This window comes from Nelusetta ayraudi, unplaced genomic scaffold, assembly GCF_046127955.1.
Source record: "Nelusetta ayraudi isolate G7.1 ecotype Tasmania unplaced genomic scaffold, CSIRO-AGI_Nayr_v1 ptg000002l, whole genome shotgun sequence".
Lineage (NCBI taxonomy): Eukaryota > Metazoa > Chordata > Actinopteri > Tetraodontiformes > Monacanthidae > Nelusetta > Nelusetta ayraudi.
In genome coordinates, this window is record NW_027466052.1 from 10,011,896 (window position 1) to 10,032,337 (window position 20,442).

The 20,442-nt window shown below is 42.6% G+C and overlaps 1 protein-coding gene across 2 annotated transcripts; it reads right to left on the reverse strand.

Moving 5' to 3' along the window:
- Positions 1-1,699: 1,699 nt before the first annotated feature.
- foxf1 (forkhead box F1) lies at positions 1,700-4,566 on the reverse strand. 2 transcript variants are annotated; one of them, XM_076023279.1, is made up of 3 exons: positions 4,367-4,566; positions 3,203-4,171; positions 1,700-2,172 (listed from the first exon to the last, which is right to left on the reverse strand). In XM_076023279.1, the coding sequence occupies exons 2-3, from the start codon at positions 4,125-4,127 to the stop codon at positions 2,009-2,011; spliced, it is 1,089 nt and encodes a 362-aa protein (XP_075879394.1). In that variant the 5' UTR covers positions 4,128-4,171; positions 4,367-4,566; the 3' UTR covers positions 1,700-2,008. The 2 variants fall into 2 exon arrangements, with proteins under 2 accessions (XP_075879394.1, XP_075879387.1); XM_076023272.1 differs by having other exon boundaries at positions 3,203-4,566.
- Positions 4,567-20,442: the final 15,876 nt, after the last annotated feature.

A 20,442-nucleotide genomic window follows, 5' to 3' on the forward strand; every position in this document is an offset into this window, starting at 1 on the left:
ACTGTGAGGTTTCAGAGCTGCGCAATTACAATAAATATCAGCTATTTGCACCCAGAGATACAGCAGTGTGTGCAATGAACGGGCCAACGGCACAAAAATAAGAAGGCAGCGTGAGTCCCAAGGCGTGCTTGTGGAATTCGAATGGAACAGATCCATCAGTCCCCCCCCCCCCCCACCCCCCTATTACAAGCACCTGTTCGCCCATTTTTATAGATTTCATTTTTAAAACCCCAAGAGTTTACTGACATTGCCGTCTGCAGTAATGACTCTGAATGTTGAAGTCTTTAATCAAATTAGAGGAAAAACTAATTTGAAACAGACCTTTGCTTTGTGGCGCCATACTTTCCCCCTTTTGTGCGAGCTGGTTTTATATACATTCTTACACGGTGTTATATTGTTTTTACTTCTCGAGTATGTTATACATTTTTTGTCCATTTGACTTTTTTTTTTTTTTTTTTATTACCAAGGTCTGTGTTGTGGAGGATACTTGTGCAGAACACTCTTGAATTTTTGTTTTGTGCATTTTGCGCAGTTCGTCAAAGAACGTACGGAAGGTAGGATTCACGAAACAACCCGAAAACTTAATGGGAACGAAATTTATTGATACGACAACTAGGCTCGTGTGTAGTTTGGAGAGGCCACGCTAAATTAGGGAGAAATATGATTTTGACTGGTTGATTTTTTTTTTTTTTTTTTTTTTTTTTTGCATATTCACAAAACACTGGTGATCTTCAGAACATTTTAATTATGAAATATGAATTCATGAAGTCACCGTGTTTTTGTAACAATAAAACGAGGTAATTTGATGTCACTTTACATCTCTTCGGCAGCTGCCCGCCTCAAATCAAACAGGCTTTATTTAGTTGGTGAAACGCATCGTGCCAATTTGGCTCTGGTATGAATAGGAATAATTTAGCAGTGTGTTCATGGACTTATTCTGCAGCGAAACATAAACCTCCTAACACCTTAAGCAATACAGTTTGGCTGTGAGTGGGGAAAAACGAATTCGTTTTTCTCCTGGATGAGCGGTGAACGGGGAAAGAATGATTGTCTTTTTGTGAATATGGACTGAAACAGTCCACCCGATATATTTTATTGTTGTAAACTACCCTAAAAAAAAAAATCCCTCACTGATTGAACTTCGCCCCCCGGTTCCTCCAAGTACACAGTGCTGAAAGTAATGCTCTACATACATCTAACACAAACGACATAACAGTGCTCACAATATATTCTCGATTTTCATTTAGAAACAAATAACAGGCATTCTGACAAATATTGCCAATAAAGAATATACCTCCTTGGCCAATTCGCCCGAAAATTAAAAATATGTATAGGCCCACAGAATAAATAAAAACGTTGCGCTTATAGGCTATTTAAAAAGTGCCTTCATTTTACACAGTATATATGGTTGTTCATTTTTAAAATTTAACACTGATATAAAAGTCCAAAGAGAGAGCCTCAGTCTAATTTGTCAACGAAAATGAAAAAGAACGGTGTAAAAAAAAAAAAAAGAAAGAAAAAAAACTTCAGACGGAGAAAATGGGACGTGTGCATTTCTTTTTTTTCCTTTCCTTTTTTTTTTTTTTTTTTTATACATTGGCCTACTTTAACAAGGAGAATAAACACGAACAAATGTGTGAAGTGGTAGTCATCCGCTCTGCAGGACTAGTAGTACCAAACAGTTGGGTTTTTCTTTTAAAAAAAAAGCCAAGTCTTTAACCCCCGCTGATCGACCATGGCGCCATGAAGACATGTGTATTATTATATATTATTATTACGTGGTGGCTCTGAGATCGGCCCGTCTCTCCGCGTCTCTGTCGATGATGCGTCAAACTATACAGAAAAGTAGTCCGCAGTGCACCCGCTCCGTGCGTGCAGGGCCTCTCTGTGTCTCCCTCTCAGTGGTTTTTCACTCGTTTCGACTTTCAACCCCTCGCTGCTTGACTTAAAAAAAAAAAAAGTCTGCGTGTGTGTGTGTGACACGAGTCTCGGTCCGTCCGTGGACGCATCACATGACGCACGGCTTGATGTCCTGGTAGGCGACCTGTTGGTGGTGGTAGTAGGAGCTGCTGCTGGGCGAGTGCATCGCCGAGGACGTCATGGCGTTGAAGGAGAAGACGAACTCCTTTCGGTCGCACATGCTGGGGGACTGGGAATGGTAGCGGGGTATACCTGCGGGAGAGGTGTTTGGATATCCGTCACAAAATGTGGCTTTGCAGAGACAAAGGCCCTGTACCCACGTAGTCACTTCAAGACTCGGTTTAGTTGCACACAAGTGCGGTCAACGAAAAACAATAAATAGGCAGAATAATAATTAAAAAAACAAACAAACAGAACAGACTGCATGTTTTTATACGACTAAAATAAAAATATGCTCTAATTTCCTCTTGTACCAGAATCAACATTTTGAGATAATAATAATGATAATAATAATAATAATAATATAGTTGGTTGCACTGTAATATTTTCTAAACACTGTTAATGTTTTTGTCGTTTTTTTATACACCAAAGCTGAATTTTGTGATTCAAATAATAATTTTTACAATTATTCCTGTTGCCCAGTTTCATTTTGGAGACAGGAAATGGAAAGGAACTCAATTTCTCCTGCAGTGCCAAATGTGCATTGTCCTCACAGACCCTCAGTCTGTTTGGCGAGCACTATTAAGTTTATCAAACTGGGAGGGCGGGCTTGCAGGGCTAATTGACAGTGGCCCTCTTGCACGCCAGTCCCCAAAGACCTTGGGCCTCGGGGCAAGGCAGGCTGATTTTAACCACGCTTGTTTTCCCCTGATTGGTTCAACTCACAACAGTCCCGGCAGACTCTTCTTTCCCTCCACTGCCGTTTTGCAAAAAAACAAAAAGAAATAAACTGATTCCTACGTTTTATTTTACTTCTCATTGTTTGGGTGAAGGGAAATATGGGGAATAAATAAATAGAAGTCAATAAAAATCTGTTTTACATTATAAAAGTTCATATTTAAAATAAAAAAGCGGGGATGTTTTAGTCACTATAATTTGCTCAAAATTTCCATCATGCCCACGTTTAGCCAGCCACCATAACCCCAAAACTACTGGGTCTGACCAAATCTGAAAATACCACACTAATCCTTTGTTGGTTTAGTTTCCAACTACTTGTCGCGCATTTTCCTCTTTACAAGTCATATATATTTATTTAACAAGGAGAATCAAATATCCCTCTTACCTTGTAGATCCGTGGTGTTGTGGCCGTTCTGGTGCAGATACGACTGGTCCAGTGAATGTGTGGGCAAGCTGGGCTGCAGCGGGTTTGCTCCTGGATTACAAGGAGACAGCGGCTGCTGCTTGATGTAGGAAGCCCCGTTATTGAGCGAGGCCGGGGGCGCAGAGGCCCACGCCGGTGCCTGGCTCGAGTAGACTGGGTGAGGCTCCATGACTCCCCCGCTGGTCAGCAGAGGGGAGGCGGAGTTGTCGTGGTGGGGATACTCGCTCCCGGTGGATCCCGTACAATTCCCCATGTAGGAATGTCCACTGTTGGTCGACAAGTGTGACATGGTGTGCCCGGACAGACCCATACCCTCCATGTTGCCTGCCAAGTGTCCATTCATCATCCCAATCCCGCTGTCCAGACTCAGGCTGTTGGGCGGACAGGACAGCCCCCCGCCGCTGCCCTGGAAGTTGTAGGAGTCGGGGATGTGGTTGAATCCCAGGCCGTTCATCATGCTGTACATGGGCTTCAGCGCCTGGCACTTGCGCCTAAAACCCCGCGGTCTCCTCCTGAAGGAGCCCTCTTCGAACATAAACTCACTGGCCGGGTCGATAGTCCAGTAGTGTCCCTTCCCCGGTCTGCCGAGGCCCTTCGGCAGCTTGATGAAGCACTCGTTCAGGGACAAGTTGTGACGGACCGAGTTCTTCCATCCCTGGTACGAGCCTCGGAAAAACGGGAAGCGGCTCTGTAGGAACTGGTAGATTTCACTTAGCGTCAGGCGCTTGGTCGGAGAGCTCTGGATGGCCATGACGATGAGAGCGATGTACGAGTACGGGGGTTTCTCTGGTCTGCGGATCCCCGCGTTTGTCTTTTTGGCTTTGGTGGTGGAGGAGGCGGTTTCCATCACCGCCGTCTGTCCGTGCGGCTTCTCCGGACCAGACATGGGGCTGCTCTGAGCAGGAGTCTGCGCCGGGGGCTGCTGTACCTCTGCAGTCATTACTTTAAGTCAGCTTTCAAGATGACAAGAATAATAATAACAATAAAAGTAAAAAAAAAGAAAAAAAAAAAGAAAAAAAAAAGAAAAAGATTTCCACAAGTAAACGCGAAACTGGAGACTAAAGACAAATAACAGCGACGACCATCAGCGAAGCGCAGGAGGGGAAAAAAAAGACGTTTACGCACGAGGCAGAGGCGGCACTGTCTTCTCAAAACTTGCAACTTCGTTCCCCCGCTGGTTTGAGAGGCGCTGCCGCGGAAAGCTGAGCACCGATCGAAGTGGGACGAGGAGGAGCAGAACAGGAGCCGCTTTCCACTTTGGTTGGTGTGTCGTCGTGCGTCCGAGGAGCTCACTTTTTACTTATCTGTTGCCATCAGCGCTCTGGAAGCCGAATGTCTTGGCAATCCCTAACTTTAGGTCCCGCCCAGATCCCCTCCTACTCCAATAGTGGGCTGCGTCCGTGTGCCTTCACTTTTTCAGGGAAATGTTTTTGCCTCTTTCCTTACATTGAAATTGGTGGTGCATGCACCATACAGTCCGCGATATCCAGTAAAAAAAAAAAAAAAAAAAAAAAAAAAAAAAAAAAAAAAAAAAAAAAAAAAAAAAAAAATTCAATGCTACGTGACTCCGTATTACAGCTCACGTTGCATTATAAATATAAAACTAAGGCAGCTGAGTTAACAACTCCATTTCTCAACAACTTTAATATTTTTTTCTGAATACTAAATTTGCTAAAAATTAAAAATTTGAAAGCAAACATGAATGCTTTGGAGCTGATTCTCATGATGCAGATTTTTTGGGAGGACTCAGTTTGATGCGTATGAAATGACCCTGCCAGCCCCTGAATTGAACATTTTTTTGGTATTTTATGCAACATATTTAATGTATGAAAATCACCTAGCTGAGAAGATCCTCCTCACAATCACAGGCACCCTCCTGATTTCTGTAAGGGACAGACAGGAACATGGGCAGGATGTTTATACAGCAATATGTAAACATTTTCACTGGCCTTCTTTAAATAAAAAAAAAAAATCAAGCAAAGCCCAGTTTAGATCGGCTAATAGTCAATCTGAGGCGATATGCCCGTCTATTCGTCGCGTGTAGATGTGGGACGTTTTAACACGCGAATATTGTTTGTGTAATGCAGTCATAATATTTACGCATGGGACACAGGAGGAGTGAGGTGGAGGCTCAGCCGAACTGAGCACATTGACTCGGAGGGGACTGGAGATCGACTCCTGCCGCCAGGGTAGAAGCTGAAAGCTCCGGGAGCTGAGGTAAAGATATTTTTTCACTTTTTAAATTCGGAATATGCGCACTGTGGCTTGCAAAATCTGGCGCCAAACAGAAAGACACTGGGATGTTTATCGTTTAAAGAAGGGTGGAATATATAACAGGGGCCGCCAGGGAAAGAAAAAACAAAGCAGTAAAACTTTGTCCCAAGTTCAACAGAATGTTTCGGATTTAGTTGTTATTTATTCGGAGGATGAGCAACAGTGTGCTCTGTTTATCTTTCCGCAGCCGGAGAACTCGGTCAGAAACTTTTACTGTCCTCAATGCAGGGCTGAGTGAGAGCTACTGAAAGACGATCAGTCCATAACGTAAAACTGTTGACAGTAGGTTGCTTATTGTTCCCTGGAGAGCTCAATAGCAGCCGCCTGCAGCTCTCTGCCTCTCCGTGGCTTCAGCGAGCGGAGCTTCTGTGTCTGGTCTCTGTCCGCTGTTCCTGCACGGGCTTGGAGTGAGGCTATTGGTCTCAGGACAGAGGGAAATAAAACCGGCTAAAACAGTCAGAAGTCGACTTTAACGGCGCGTAAAACCATCCAGTGCTCTGGGGATGATTACCTGTGTGGGTATGTTGGACAGCAACAGCTTCTAATAGTCAGTACAACACTATTAGAAGCTTAATAATTGCAGCAGATAAATATTTAAATTCATTTTTTAATTCAAAATTTTAGACCAAATCTGTCAAATTTGCTGCATGTTTGTTTTTGGTGCACGCAGGTAAAGTAGTTCAGCGGCCGGATGCCACTGGGTGTCAGCTCATGTGTTTATCGCTGATACTTTAGAGAAAGGTTGAACTTGAAATTTGATTCTAGACTTCGTCCAACTATATGTATTGCCATATCGCCGAGCTGCCCAGTGTCAGACTGGCTGCGTGTTTGTTTGGTGCATGCGGTGGAGGCTGTTCAGTGGCCGCTTGTCACTGTGTCCAGAGGGGACAGACGTGCCACTGTGAGTCTTTCGCTCCTGCAAAGGGGAGCTAAAGTCGCGGATAAATGAATGTAGGTATTGTTTTAACCGGTGCCTGCTCGGCCACTCGCTCCGACTCAGGGCCACACATTTATCAGCGCTTTAGACCACCCAGCGCGCACCAGGGGCAGGCGCGCTCCCGTCCTATTTCTGCCCACTGCATTTAATTAACGCTGATGACTTCATCCCATCAGCGCGCCCCCTTTCTCGTGCTCTCATTGCGGCCCGGTCGTGTGTTATTCTTTCTTTGCTAACTATTGGAGTATGCAGTGTTACGTATACTTTATTTACTCGCATGCATCCAGAGGGCTGTAGCTTAAAGTGGACGCAGCGCATCTGTTTTTGGACAGTGGTGCAGCACTCCTCTACGAACTCGCCATTTACTGGTTAAAACCTCTACAGTGCTGTTATGGGTTTCGTCATTTAACATCAAATATGCCAATATTATGCAGTTAAAAAAAAAAAAAAAAAAAAAAAAAATCCGAGCTTTGTTACGGGGAATTGTTCCCCTAGCACAGAGGAAGCGCGTCCTTTAACAGGCAGCCTCCAGTTTCTTCGCCATGGCTGCGTCCCGAGGTCAGAGCTCTCCTGTTCTCCATCGCAGACAAAAGTCACGCACTTTTCCATGACGTCCCACAGTGAAATATTTTGACAGCGCTGCATCCTCAGGAATGCTCGGCCACTTAGGTGGAGGTACACCGCAGAGTGTACAGTCCCGACAGGCTTTCCGGGCTGTCTCACCGTTATTTAGTGCGCCCAAACCAATTTTGGATCTCTATAAAGTTGTCTCGATTCCTATTGGATGCATTCTTTTATCAGCCAGCACTACAATGTGATACAACACAAGCTGTTTGATATATATATTGTATTCAATCAGGCCTTTTCTTAACACATCCAGGCGGACCAAACTGTTTTCAGAACTTTTTAATTTTATTTTATTTTTTAAACAAAGCATTTGATATTTATTTTCATTACAGAAATAGTTATCCCTAATAACTAAACCTATACGAGGAAAACTGCAAAATATAAATATTTTGTTTCCATTTGAAGAAATCCATCTGGATGATTCCAGGTACACAGCTGTTGCGCTCCGCAAGAAAAGTCACAAATAAAGCCCGAGCCGAGACATGCAGAGAAAGTGTGAGTGTAAAACATATACACAATATGTTTTCTTTTCAAACGGGCTCGTGAGAGACAAACCATCGTCTCTCCGAGAGGCGCTGACGGGGGGGCCGCAGAGGGTCACCGAGGGGCCACAGGGACTGTGTTTGGAGGACAGTGCGACAGAGTGATCGATCAACACGGTGCAACCGCCTTGAACTTGGAATACATATAGGCGGAGTGCAAAAATTACTCAGTTATTTAACAGCAAGCGATTGAAATTTCCCAATCTCCGCCTATACGTTGTTTTACAGTCTGAGCAGGTGGCCAGTAAATAAAATAAAATATTAAAGTTCTAAAGTCAATTAAAGTTATTTTATTGTAATATTAAAAATGTGTAAAATATATAGATACATGTAAAAAATAATTAAGTTTCAATACCAATGAACTAAAATTCAAACGTTATATTTTACATATTGCACATAAGTCACTTAGACTCAAACGTTTTAAGTGGGGTGAAATAATTTATTAGGGATAAAGTATTTGTTTTGAAATATATTTAATGTGTTGGAGGCATTTTTATGTTGTTACAAATGACGTAAACAAGTCGCATGGGTGCAATTGGGACTCTGACAATTATGCAAAAACAGCGAGGGCCCTGAAGATAACCAGAGAGCATTTTTAGAAAAATGTGCTGCTGTTTAAGCTCCACGTAAATAAACAGACACTATATTCATATAGCATATTAAATTCCCCCTCCCTCACTTCAAAATAATATATTAGTGTTGCTTGAATGAAAAAATAAATAAGTACATTTTTGTATTTTTCCAGTGTCTCATCCAACTAAGGACAGTGAACTGCATCCTTGTTGGCTCTTTATTGTCGCCTGGAGTACCCTGGGCCATTGTCGGCTGAATTGAAAACAGTGCAATGTCGAGGTGGGCACCCCCTCATCACTTTCCTCGCGCTGTAGGTGGCCGTGTATATTTTCCTTTAAGTGCTGTTTATGTGAACGAAAAAAAGAAGGACGGGATTGCTAGCAGACCGCTGATTGCATCGCGCCGCGTCTCCGCTGCCGGGTTTGAAGTGAATTTGATGGGCACCACCCTCTCCACTAATCAGCTGCAGCACAAGTGCGCACGATGGCTTTTTAATTTTCTTGGCGAGCAGTCCGCTCCGCGCCCTGTCATGTGTGAAGGCGCGCAGCAGCATCCCATGCAGAGTAGATTACAAATGCATGCTCTCTCTCTGTGTGCGCGCAGAGTGACTTTTCAAACACTCTCCCCTGCCTGCGGAAGTGTCACAAGACATCACACCGCAGTAGGACCCGAACACTGATGCAGCAGGCGCCGCTGATCTTTCGGTTTGACTTCCAATCTTATACGTTATCATGGCCCTGAGTCGTGTATTTGCCCCTTGTCTGATACCTGTCGATCTGCCTATAACCCTGCCAATGCAAATGATAAGACCATTTCCCATTCATTGTTGAAGCGTTTCACACATCGTTGGACTCTATTCAGCAGTCGTGTCATCATTCGAAAAGCAGCATCATATTCCGCTCCAGTTTTTGTTTTTGTTGTCCATTGTGGGGCCGCACAGACCCACACCTGTAATAAATCGCTATCCCAGTTGATCATGTTCCTCGGCCTCCTCATGCCTCCCCGCAACAGGCCCTGGTCTGCTGCACTGTCCAATTAAAGGCAGCCCACTCACGATGTCAAACTGCCATTTTTCTGATCTCACATTTTACAATTTGTCGCGCAGTTGTTGTTGTTGTTGTTGTTTTTGTCTCAGAGGAGTCCGCTTTGACAGCTGAGTGACTGCCCTGCCAGACAACGAAATCAGAATAAAGGCAGAAGAAAATTTACGTTTATGATAATAGGATGTACCGCAGTTTCACTTGAAGGACAGCGGTGGGAAGCACTTGGCAGCTCGGAGGTTTTCACAAATGTCAAAATGTCCAATTGTGGCGAGCACAAATGTTCTAGGATCACCTGATCATAAAATGAAAACTGATTACAGAAAGTTGGTGCTTGGATTTGTGCAACAAGAAAAACACAATGAAAGTGTTAAATTACAATATGCAAAAGTTGTTGGCTCCTGTGTTATTCCTTGAAGAATCTCCAAATGAAAAACTTTGCAAGTTGGATGAGATCTGAAAAATGAGATCTGAAAAATATTAAAGTCACAATTAAAGTTCCAAAGAAACGACTAATGATATGCATAGCCCAAAACAAGCAATGATAATTGTAAAATTATTATATTCTAAACTTAAGCTCACTTGCCAAATTATTTCTATTGTTTTAATTTGCTAATGGTTCCCAAATCAATTGAAACATTAAGTAAAAACATTAGCTCATTGCAAAACAAAAGGCTTTTTTAAAATCTAAAACATCTTCAAACATTTTGTAGGTTACTACTACTACTACTACTACTACTACTACTACTACTAATAATAATAATAATAATAATAATAATTTGTTAAAACATCTACCTTAAATGCTAAACTGAAATGTTAAACTGTGCTATTTAACTATTTTAATGCATGATTTTTGCTTTAGTACAGTGTATTTAAAAAAAATACATCAAGATTTACACATTTCTGTTTAGCTTCATGTGGTCAAAAAGAAAAAAAAAAAAAATCAGGTATGAGCGCTTTGAAAGTCTCCTCTCTGCTCCTCTGCGGCTCTTCATGGGAACAGCCAGACCCACACAATGAGTGGGAGCCTGTTTGGTGCCCCACCCTGCAGGGCTGCACACCTCCCAGGGTCCATCATGGTCCGTCTGATGCAGGCAGAGACATCAATAACGAGAGCTGAAGCAGAAACCACAGCGGGGAACACAAAGGAGCGGACGGGGCAGGCTGACGCAGGCCACAACCGGCCAGCTCTGCTGCAGGTTTCGCTCCTTTGATTCTTGCCCTGATGGCAGTTTGATGGGTGCACATGGGGTGACATGGGTTTACATACATGTTTACATGCCCGTTTACATAATATCTATGGTGTTTACGCGTAGCCCACCAACTCTTTTTTTCCTGTACTCTGAAGGGGGATTTTCCTGTGGCAGTCTGCTTCGGAAAAAGCAATTAAGAATTCCCAAACAGTCCACCACAATGGGAGATATCATTGGTGCAATGTGTGTTCCATTTCTTTCGCAGTTTTTGTCTGGAATGGGTTTGGCTATTTTTAATCTGTGCCCAACCGAACCCACCTACGGACTCGCCACAAATTGAATTGGAGGGGGGAGGGGCGATGCGTGGGCATGGTAATTGCCTATTGTGGAGCTCCAGCTCCTCTGTTCTGCCATAAACAGCTTTTGGTAGTTCACAACTTGATACCCATCGCTCCAGCCAGTCTGAAATTATAGCATAACCTCATTGTCTGTGGTAACCTATAGCCTGGCAGTGGTTGGAATCAGTGAGGAATGCTCTGGAGGACGCTAACTGGATTCAGTTGTAATGCCCGGCTCTCTGCAGCGGAGCACGAGGGTGGGAAAAAGGCCGGGAGCATTTCCTGAGTCAAGGGGGTCCCAGCGAAGCATCACACGCATGTAGGCATCATGTGACAGCGCTCTGCCAGGTCTGAGCCTATGATCCCCATGTGAAGAGAGGAGCGCAGCTGTGGGCAGTGCCAGGAAGAGAACTGAGAGGACACAAAGGGGCTTGAGTGAAGAGGGGGGGGGAAAGTACAAAGAGTGATGCTGCCGTCACAAAGCGGGCCGTAATGAAAGGGGGCAGACAAAAGTTTTGCAGAAGAGGAAAACGTAGCACAAAGTGACTGCCTGTTATTATGAAAGTTTGGAAACAAACCTTTGTGCTGTGATGGAACAAAAAAAAAAAAAAAATTGTTGTTTAATCTTCTGTTTTTATTTTGAACATGTGCTTTTCAGTCGCTGTGCAAGAAAATCAGGCAAAACGGCAATCGTGTACAGCCAACATGCCTAAAAAAAATAATGATGAGCAAATTTGTGTGATGCAAGATGAAAAAAAAAACATAAATCTAAGGTGAATTGTATCGGCTTCCACTGAGAAGATATTGACTTGCTGTGAGGAGGTTTTCATTCAACATGGGAAGAAGCCCACGGTGGTCTGAGGGATCTTGAAGAAGAGCTTTTTCCTACACATCATGAGTCACGGCATGAAAATAACCCCAAGTCTCTGAGGTTGAGTCTGATTCCTATTAATCCTAAAAATTCATTTTGTGCCAGCTTCAATTAAAATCAATTGAAAATTACTTTAAAAGTACTGCTCTTAGTTTTACACCAATGGTGATCCTGTAATTTGCCTGAGAAGATTTCTGCTGATTCAAAACAAAAAAAACAAAACAGAAACCCTGCAAAGTGTTTCTGCAGAAATCTTCTGTTCAGATAAAAACAGCAGCTGTGATGAAACCGGAGCTGACTGATGACGCTGATTTCAGTTGACGGCTATAAACCACCACTTTTGACGTGTCAGGAATATCATTGAGTCTGTAGTCATGAAATCGAGAGGGATCACCTTGTCTCTCTTTAACTGTGAGTACCTTTCATTTCTGTATGGCTCCATCAGACTGTGTGTGTGCATGTGTGTGTGTGTGTGTGTGTGTGTGTGTGTGTGTGTGTGTGTGTGTGTCCTGAATGAAGTTGGCGGCAGCCCCTCCAGGCTACTGTTAATGTTGCAGCGATCTTGGGAGGAATGGTCGGCCATAGCTGTCAAAGGTCTTTTAATTTCCACCTGCTACTGGCCTCTTTCCGCTGGTCCGCTGCACAACAATGGTACTCGGACAACTGTGGAGTGCAAAGTGATTGATGTTGCACTGTATTTGGCCCTTCTTCCGACGGGGGCCCCGAGAGGAAGTGGCCCTCCCTCCCTTCCACTTCTGCTGCCCAGCATCAAGAAGGCTGATCAGGGCTTTCTTAGAAGCCCCATGCTAACAGCTTGCCAATCTGCCCAAAAGACAATTTGGCAGTGTCGCATAAACACGGTTTCATGACTTATAAATCAAATTGCCACTAGAAGAGGCAGACCGGAGTTCATTTATGCCACATGAATGAGCCCAACTTCATGCCGTCCGTGTGGCTTCGAGACTATTAATCTGCGCATTGTCACGTCTGTGGTAGCAGGAGATACAGGCTCATCACAACACGCATTCTTTCCATTTGGCTAAGGAGCTCCAAGACAGAAGAGGCGATCAGTCACCCAAATCGTCTGTCCGTCTCTTCCCTCGCTCCCCGCCTCTGACTGTGTTTCTCTTTCTCCTTCCTGCAGGCTGGAGTGGGCAGACGTGCGGCTTTGGCCACAGGAAGCTGTGAATTCTTCACAGAATGAAAGATGTCTTCTCGGGGAGACAAACTGCTCCCCCCGCACCCCTCCCCCCCCCAGCCTCTCCTCACCATATCCCACCCACTCGCCACCCCAAAATGACACCTGACCCCTTCATGTGTTTATATCAGGCCGCAAAAGTGAGAAATAGTGATGAGTCACTCTGGCTGCGTGTTTACACTTCAGAGTCACGCAAGGAAGGAAATCAGCCACGGTCTGCTAAAAGCGGCGAGGTGAGAGAGAATAGCTGCAGTCCACCAGGGCTGCAGTGATTTAGCTCTCGGAGGGAGAATTTATTTCACGTCATCCCCGCCGCTGCAGAGAACCGGAGGCCAGCAGGGAACAGCCACTGCGTGCGGGTGTCGAGGAGCAGGCAGCTCGGCGATAGCGAGAGGTGAATGTCTGCAGAGCAAACAGCTGGTTTCATACAGCGGAGATGTTGAAATGAGATGCTAGCGGGAGAGTTTGTTGCATACAATTTCCTCAAGAGCGGCTCGGCGATGAAAACCGACATGGATTGCACCTTTCTCCGTCTCCGAGAGACAAAGTGGTTGCAGCTAGATGACTGTACGTTTCTCTAGACAATTGCTTTCCAGTTTAATTATTGACAAATATATTTTTCATAAGAAAATCTAAAATAATAATAACCGGGACAGTCAACAGGAACTATATATTCTTGTAACAGTTATTGGTATAAATCCTTTATATTTGTCATTAATTCAATAACGTACTCAAGAAATGGAAAACACTGTATTATTGTGATACAATTGTGGTGTCAAATAATCAGTTTGATATTTATTGAAACAGTAACTTACAGATGTAACCAGAATTTGACAAATCAGATCTGACAAAAGTAGAATAAACAGAATAAATACGTAACTATTAAAATTTACAAAACATAATCAATATTCTCAGATTATTTTTTAAGACACAGAAAGCAAAAAATAATTTGACATTTATTTTTGAATCTTCAGTAGTTTATTTTGAATTTCATCATTCAATCTCACGTCTATCAATCTTGGTAGATTTATTTTTAACTCCAAAATTAAGAATTTTGAGCAAACTGGATATTCAAATTTTGAGGCAGAGGTAGAGATGCAGCTCATGTTTGTCAGCAGCCTCACCCTTTACTCCACCTACATTTTTTTGCATGAACAATCACTGATACATTGAGTTATGCGTCCCCACACCACCTCGGATAACTTGTTTTAAAATGACAATTTTGCTGCCTTCCTTCACGGGGGAATTGTGAACACAATGTGTTCATGACACACGTACCACAGTGGTCTCGCGGTGTCGATGCCGTGTGAGCCCCCCTGGACGCCCGCATTGCGCTCTGGAGGCCTGTATGTTCTGAGCGCTGTGAGGAGTGTTTACTGTGGCTGAGGCCAGAGTTTCAAACACTGGCCCGTCGTTGTTGTCCACACCGTGTGACTGCAGATTTCAGGTTGCGTAACTGTTGTTTTTGAAGAACTGGCCTCAACCAGGCTCTGTAAATAAAGTGACACTTTATTTCTTTCCACCGCTGCGCTGGTGCGAGTAGCATCATTTAGCCTGAGGCGAGTGTCCCGTTACACGCCCCCATGCACGCCGCCACAATGAGAGAGTCGGCGGCTCTTATTTTGGCTGATCTCTCCTGAATTGTAAGTCCTGTCAGGGGCTTTGATTGATAGTTGTGTTTATCACCATATTATTAAGTAATCAGGCTCACCACAGCTGGGCCTGAAGCTCCTTAATTCCGGTTAAGGCTCACAGTTTCAGTCAAATTAAAGGTTTTGGCAAAAAGCTTTTATTTTTGTGATTTTTTTCGTTGAACTTCTCAAATTGTCTGTGTTTTTCATGAGGACGGCTGTGTTCCGTGTTCTGTTGAGAACGTTTGGCATTGCAATGTAACATTGTCCTCTGTGTGACATCACATTCTCTTCAAAAGAAGCAAAGCTGCATCAAAGCGCGTGCAGAGAGTGTAAAGATTTCATATTGGAGTTTGCTGCTGTGCGCTCACGATCGAGGAACATACTGTGTGTGTGCGTTTTCATGTGCACAACACATGAGGGCCAATCAGTCCATGTATTGTGCGTTGGCGAAGAGTTTCCTCTTGCTTCGTTAATAGCGCCCGCGGCAGGCTAGGTTTGTGTACTCCTGGGGTAAACACAGTCATGGCAAAGTGGACACGCTGTTGAGTGTGTCCTGACTGGAGACAGAGAGCACTGCGGCGCTGCACCGACCGGGACACCGGCAGCTCTCTCGCTCTAAAGGTGGGGTTAAAAGTGATGAATGGCCATTTCGTAATGGGCCATGTATTAGGACGAAAAAGGCTCAGCAAGAGGCCCGAGCTGGAGCCGCCGGTGTTATGGACAATTTGGTCCAGGAATCAATCAGGTGGCAGATGTTTCGTGTTGGATCAGTCGACTGTATCTCTCGCTCTCTTTGTAACCAAATGAAGGAATTAAGGCTTTATGGATTACGTGTCACAATGAGCCGCTTTCATGTAAACATGGCTGATGTCAAAAGTTAAGAATAAAAGAGACAATACAAGTGTCTGATTCCAACTTATTGTGAAGTAGCATGGATTCATGCCTATCAGCACTTATGATGACGTGACTCTGGCCATCATTCATTACAATATGAGTGCAAATGTACTCAGGGAATTAATGTCTTGTGTCTCAGAATTTGTGTTAAAGTCAAAATGTAGAAAATCTTTCACACTGTAAATTAATATACGGTTGTTTAAAAGATTTAATGTACTTTTAAGGTTGTTTTGTTCAATAATTGTTTCGCATTGGGGTATTAATATAATTTTATGTGCATGTTTTTGTCCTGATTAAATGATGGCAAAATGACTTTTTAAAACAATACATTTAAATGTGTTTGGCTGCTTCATTATCAAAACAATGTTAACGGTGTGATAATAAAATGCTTGCAAGTCATATCACTCCTGTTATTTGTTCTTCTGTGTTCTTCTTCTCTGTGTCTGCTGTTTGTTTTTAATTGCACTTTTGTTTACTCATACAGAGATAAGATACACCTGCAAAAATTGATTCAATTATCAGAGATTTTAATAATAAAATAAATAAAATATCAAACCTTCAAGTAAAATTAAAACAATTTTTCCAAATAATTATTTTTCTGTAACTATAAGGCTTATTCTCCAAATGAGCAATCATGAAAAATCACACATTTTTATTTTTAACTGAACACTCTTAACTTTAAGAATATATATATATATATATATATATATATATATATATATATATATATATATATATATATATATATATATATATATATACACATATATATATATATATATATATATATATATATATAGAATAAAGAAGATATTTAATATTGACCAACATCTAATTTCAGGGCCTCAAGATAAATTCACTTTTTTCGTGGCGTTGTCAGAACTCGCACAAAGGACACAACAAGGACAAATTTGCAGAATTGGAACTGTTGGTGGTCCTGTTGTTTACTTGACTGCCATTCATCTTCCCCAGTGACCAAAGGGGTTATGAATCACTGTTCATGCTCTCTACATTTATAAATAAATAACCTCTACTGCTCAGAGATGATAATCAATAATTGTCTGTTTTTGATCAATGATGGTCTTCAACACTGGAGCCTGGCTATCTCTGCTTGACCTGAGACTTCTGCTGGGGTTTATCGCTTCTTCTGAGGAGGTCATGTAAACGGAGACTGTTTGAAAAAAAAAAAAAAGGTTCTCCACAGGGCAGGAAAAGAAAAAAAAGATCACTGATTTTATCTCTCTTCCATCGCAGGATTCAGAAAATATTGATTTTCTACAAAAATGAACAAGTATTAAAACGCAACCCTTGCAGAGGCAACAGTGACATCATGGATTCTAACGGCCTCTAATGTTTCACTGATTAAAACAGTTAGCTAAGATTTAGATCTCGCCAGATCCCCGAAGGCCGAGCGCTAATTAATGAGCGGCTTGACCAAGTCGTCATTGCTCCGTTTCTTTTGTGTCCAGAGAGCTTTGTCACAGGTGTCGGTAGGGACAGACGGACGGACACACAGACGGCCACATGGTTCCACTTTGACGTGTGCTAATTCCAGGGAATCAATCCTAAATGACACCTATGGGATACACAGAGTGGATTTCCCTCTGATGCAGATTGGTTGTGGTTTGCAGATGAAAGACAGTAAAATAAATAAAGCTGCGGTGCCGAGCAGGCAGAGCTCCTCTGTCCGCACAGTACGACCATAATGGGATGCATGCCGGAATGAGAGGAGGATGGAGGCCCGGTTCACATGGAACGCTTTGCCACAATCTTTTGCAAGAAAGGCATTTTTTTCTCTTGAAGTGATTAAAGGTGAAAGCACCATCAAAAGTGACCCATGTGAAGGCTGCTCTGTTGCTTGTCACCTGCAGTCCCGGTGCTGATCCGCATCTAATCCTAAAACATCCTTTAATCAGATGCTGCAGTATCAGATGGCTTTTTAACCTCCTCCAATCCGTCTTTTCATCGGCCGCTGCGGCTGCAGTCGGACTGCAGTCAGAATAGTAATGGTAAAACAATACTGGCTTGTGTCATCCGCGCGGGATTAGACGCAACGCTGCTGCATGTGACACTGATGTCCTTCCCCTGCGGTGGGAGCGCAAATCCACTCCTGTCTTTATGGCAACATTGCAACAGTTCTTTCCACCCCACCTGCAGAGCTTTGAACAAGGATCTCGTCCGTGTTTGTGCGTTGGAGTGTTTGTGCATAAAGATCTGACTCATATAGATAATTAAGTAAGTGTCTTTAAGGTTCCCTTGGGGAGATTTGTCTTCACTGATATCTCAGTCTCGTTTCTCATCAGACATTTCACATGCAGTATGTGCAGGACACCAAACAAGCAGAAAAAATATTTCCGGGACTTTACACGTGTGTTTTGTGCAGTACAGTAATTGCATGACGTTGAAAATGTTGAAAACTTTTTTGCCCAACATGCTAATTTTTTGTATTTACATGCAATAACTGTGATAAAAACCAACATATTTATTATTTTCGGGCAAAGTGGAAGTTACGGAGTATTATGAATTGATTCTAATTCTAATCTGAATGCTTCACAATTGATGACTCCAGATGTAAGAATGAATCTAAATGAATCAACCAATCTTTCCTCTTTGGCAAATGAAAACAGTCCACTTCATGATTAATGTCTGTTTAGAGGCGCTCAGATGCACTTAAACAGGGACATTATCAAAGATTTGTCACTGGTGCCACTGAGGTGATTAATTCTCATTCTGGGTGACTCCCGTCTGATGCACTTCAACAAATCCCAGCCTGAGGTCTGGCTCGGACTCCCTCTCCGGCCCCCACACTGCTCACCCCGACTGCACACGAGACCCAACAACTTGTCACGATCAAGCCAAATCATTTGAGATCAACACTTGAAGGGCAATTAAACGATTGAAGGTCGTGCTAAAACCGAAACCAATAAAATTCCCTTATTTCTCGCTCGTCGTAAAAAGGCTGACTCATCTGTTTCACGGACAAACTAATACCTGCTGGTTGAGTCAAGCTGTGAGTTTTCCCAATGATGATGGCTCCTGTGACCACCAGCAGTGCCGTGTGACCCGGGGGCTCAGGGTGATAAGACCGCCATAACTCTACTTTATCCCCCTGCTCATTATCAACCTCGGTGCGGGATCTGCGCCGAGCCCTCAGGGTGCTGCAGCGGGACAGGCTTCCCTCTGCCACCCAGATCCTGCTGCAGCCTGAAGATTAGCAGGGAGACACACAGGCTCGCGCTAACTGACCACCAAACACTCTGCAGTCTGGGGGAGGCAGGGCTCAACATTTCACAATACTCAGACACAATCAGGGAAAAAGACACCGATTTTAGGATTTTGGATCCCCCCCCTAAAAGCACTATTGAGCATGAGATGGAAAATATTATTATTATTTTCCCTGTTCCCATTTTTTTCTCCATATTCCTCTTAATTAGGACATGTTGAATAGAGATAATCAAGTTGTCAGCCCTACTTTTCTTTTTCATGATTTAAAAAAAAAAAAAATTTGCTGACATGATAACTGAGCCTGTTAAAGTAAAATGAAATAAAAAAAAAACCCAAACCCTCATGGTATTTGTTTTATTGTATGTTATCCCAAGTGTCTCCTCATATTGCACAAAGCCTTTTGTGTTCTTTAAAATCTAAGGACAAAGCATGTCATTGCATTTAATAGTTTTACGTATTGGTAACTCATTATTGCTGCATTTTCCTCAATGATAAATTTTTTTTTAAATTAATTTTGCTTAATATGCTTGCAGTGTATGATTAAATTCTCATACAATGAATTTGAAAATAAATACTGTTTCTGCTTTTATTCTGCAGTTAAATGTCGCTTGTAATATGGACATGTTCAAAAGGCCGTTCATGTCGGCATGCATGTGGTTGAATCACCGTTTGTGTTTTTTATAGCAGCTGTGGTAAAACCTCTCAAGGGTGAGTTCTTGCTGTAGTTGCACATTTGCTCAGATAAATGAATTGACAAGTACAGGATCAGTCTGAAAACAAGGAGGGTGTCATATAATAATGTCAATTAAAATTCCTTTGACAATTTTTTTTTTTACATTTATTCCGTTTAAAAACGGTTTGATATTTTTCCCTTCAAAAAAATCATGGGGTAAATGTAGACTTTGGCTGTTAACGCTGTTATACCGCTGACCTTGGATCTGGTTTGGAAACAGAGTTTTGTGGATTAAACCATCCAGCCACATTTGTTTTTCACAGTTAAACTTTACATGCCGTTTGAGTCCAACAACGACTTTGTTGAAATAGGAGCACTAATAAAACAGTCAACCTGTCAAACCGTGCCCATTTTCAACACAAGACAAATATTTTCACTTTTCATAATAATAATGATTTTCAAAAAAAATCCACCGCAAGTCAACTGTGGGTAGTATTTATTTTAGGAAAAGCCTAGTTTCAAGCCACTGCAACAGAACTGATTTTTCAACTCTGTTATTAATAATTCGTACAGCAATAATCTCAACACTTGCACAGTAAAATATTTGTTTTATTAATTACTGAATTTTTAAAAGTATTTTCAGACCAGTTTTCCCCCGAGTGCTTAACTTCCAGTCAACAGCTCCGTGTGTGTTGCAGAGACAGCGCCAGTCCATGCAACATGTGTGTTTAGAGACACCAGGCCCAGAGTAGAAGATTCACATCTACTAGTGAAAGGAACCACACACACAGTTTTTGTTTCTTCCTGTTTTCTAATGGTCCACCTTATATCACATCATCACATCACAGTTTTTTTTTGTTTTTTTTTTAATAATCTGTAATTGTGTGGCTAAAATCACTAAGCTCAGAGCAGATTGAAACTCTGGACTGCTGGCTCTTCTTTAGAACGTTTGGTTTGAAGACAACACTAATTTATTTTTGATAACCCAATGTATATTAGCAACATAAAACTGTGTCTTTAGGAAATTGGGCTTGATATCCCTGCCCTGCAATTCAGGTTATCTTGTTGGAGGTAACAGACCCAGATCACAGCTGAACTTTTCAGCCTCCTGTCCGCCCCACACTCCCCGTTCTCCTCCTCTTCTGCTTCGTGCCCAAAACTTCACAACTAGGTCGGCAAGCC

Excerpts from the sequence above, each read along its gene's own strand:
- foxf1 (XM_076023272.1), bottom strand. The coding sequence starts at position 4,181 with ATGACTGCAGAGGTACAGCAGCCCCCGGCGCAGACTCCTGCTCAGAGC. Across the intron at positions 2,173-3,202 it reads CAACACCACGGATCTACAAG|GTATACCCCGCTACCATTCC; the intron begins GTAAGAGGGATA and ends CCTCTCCCGCAG.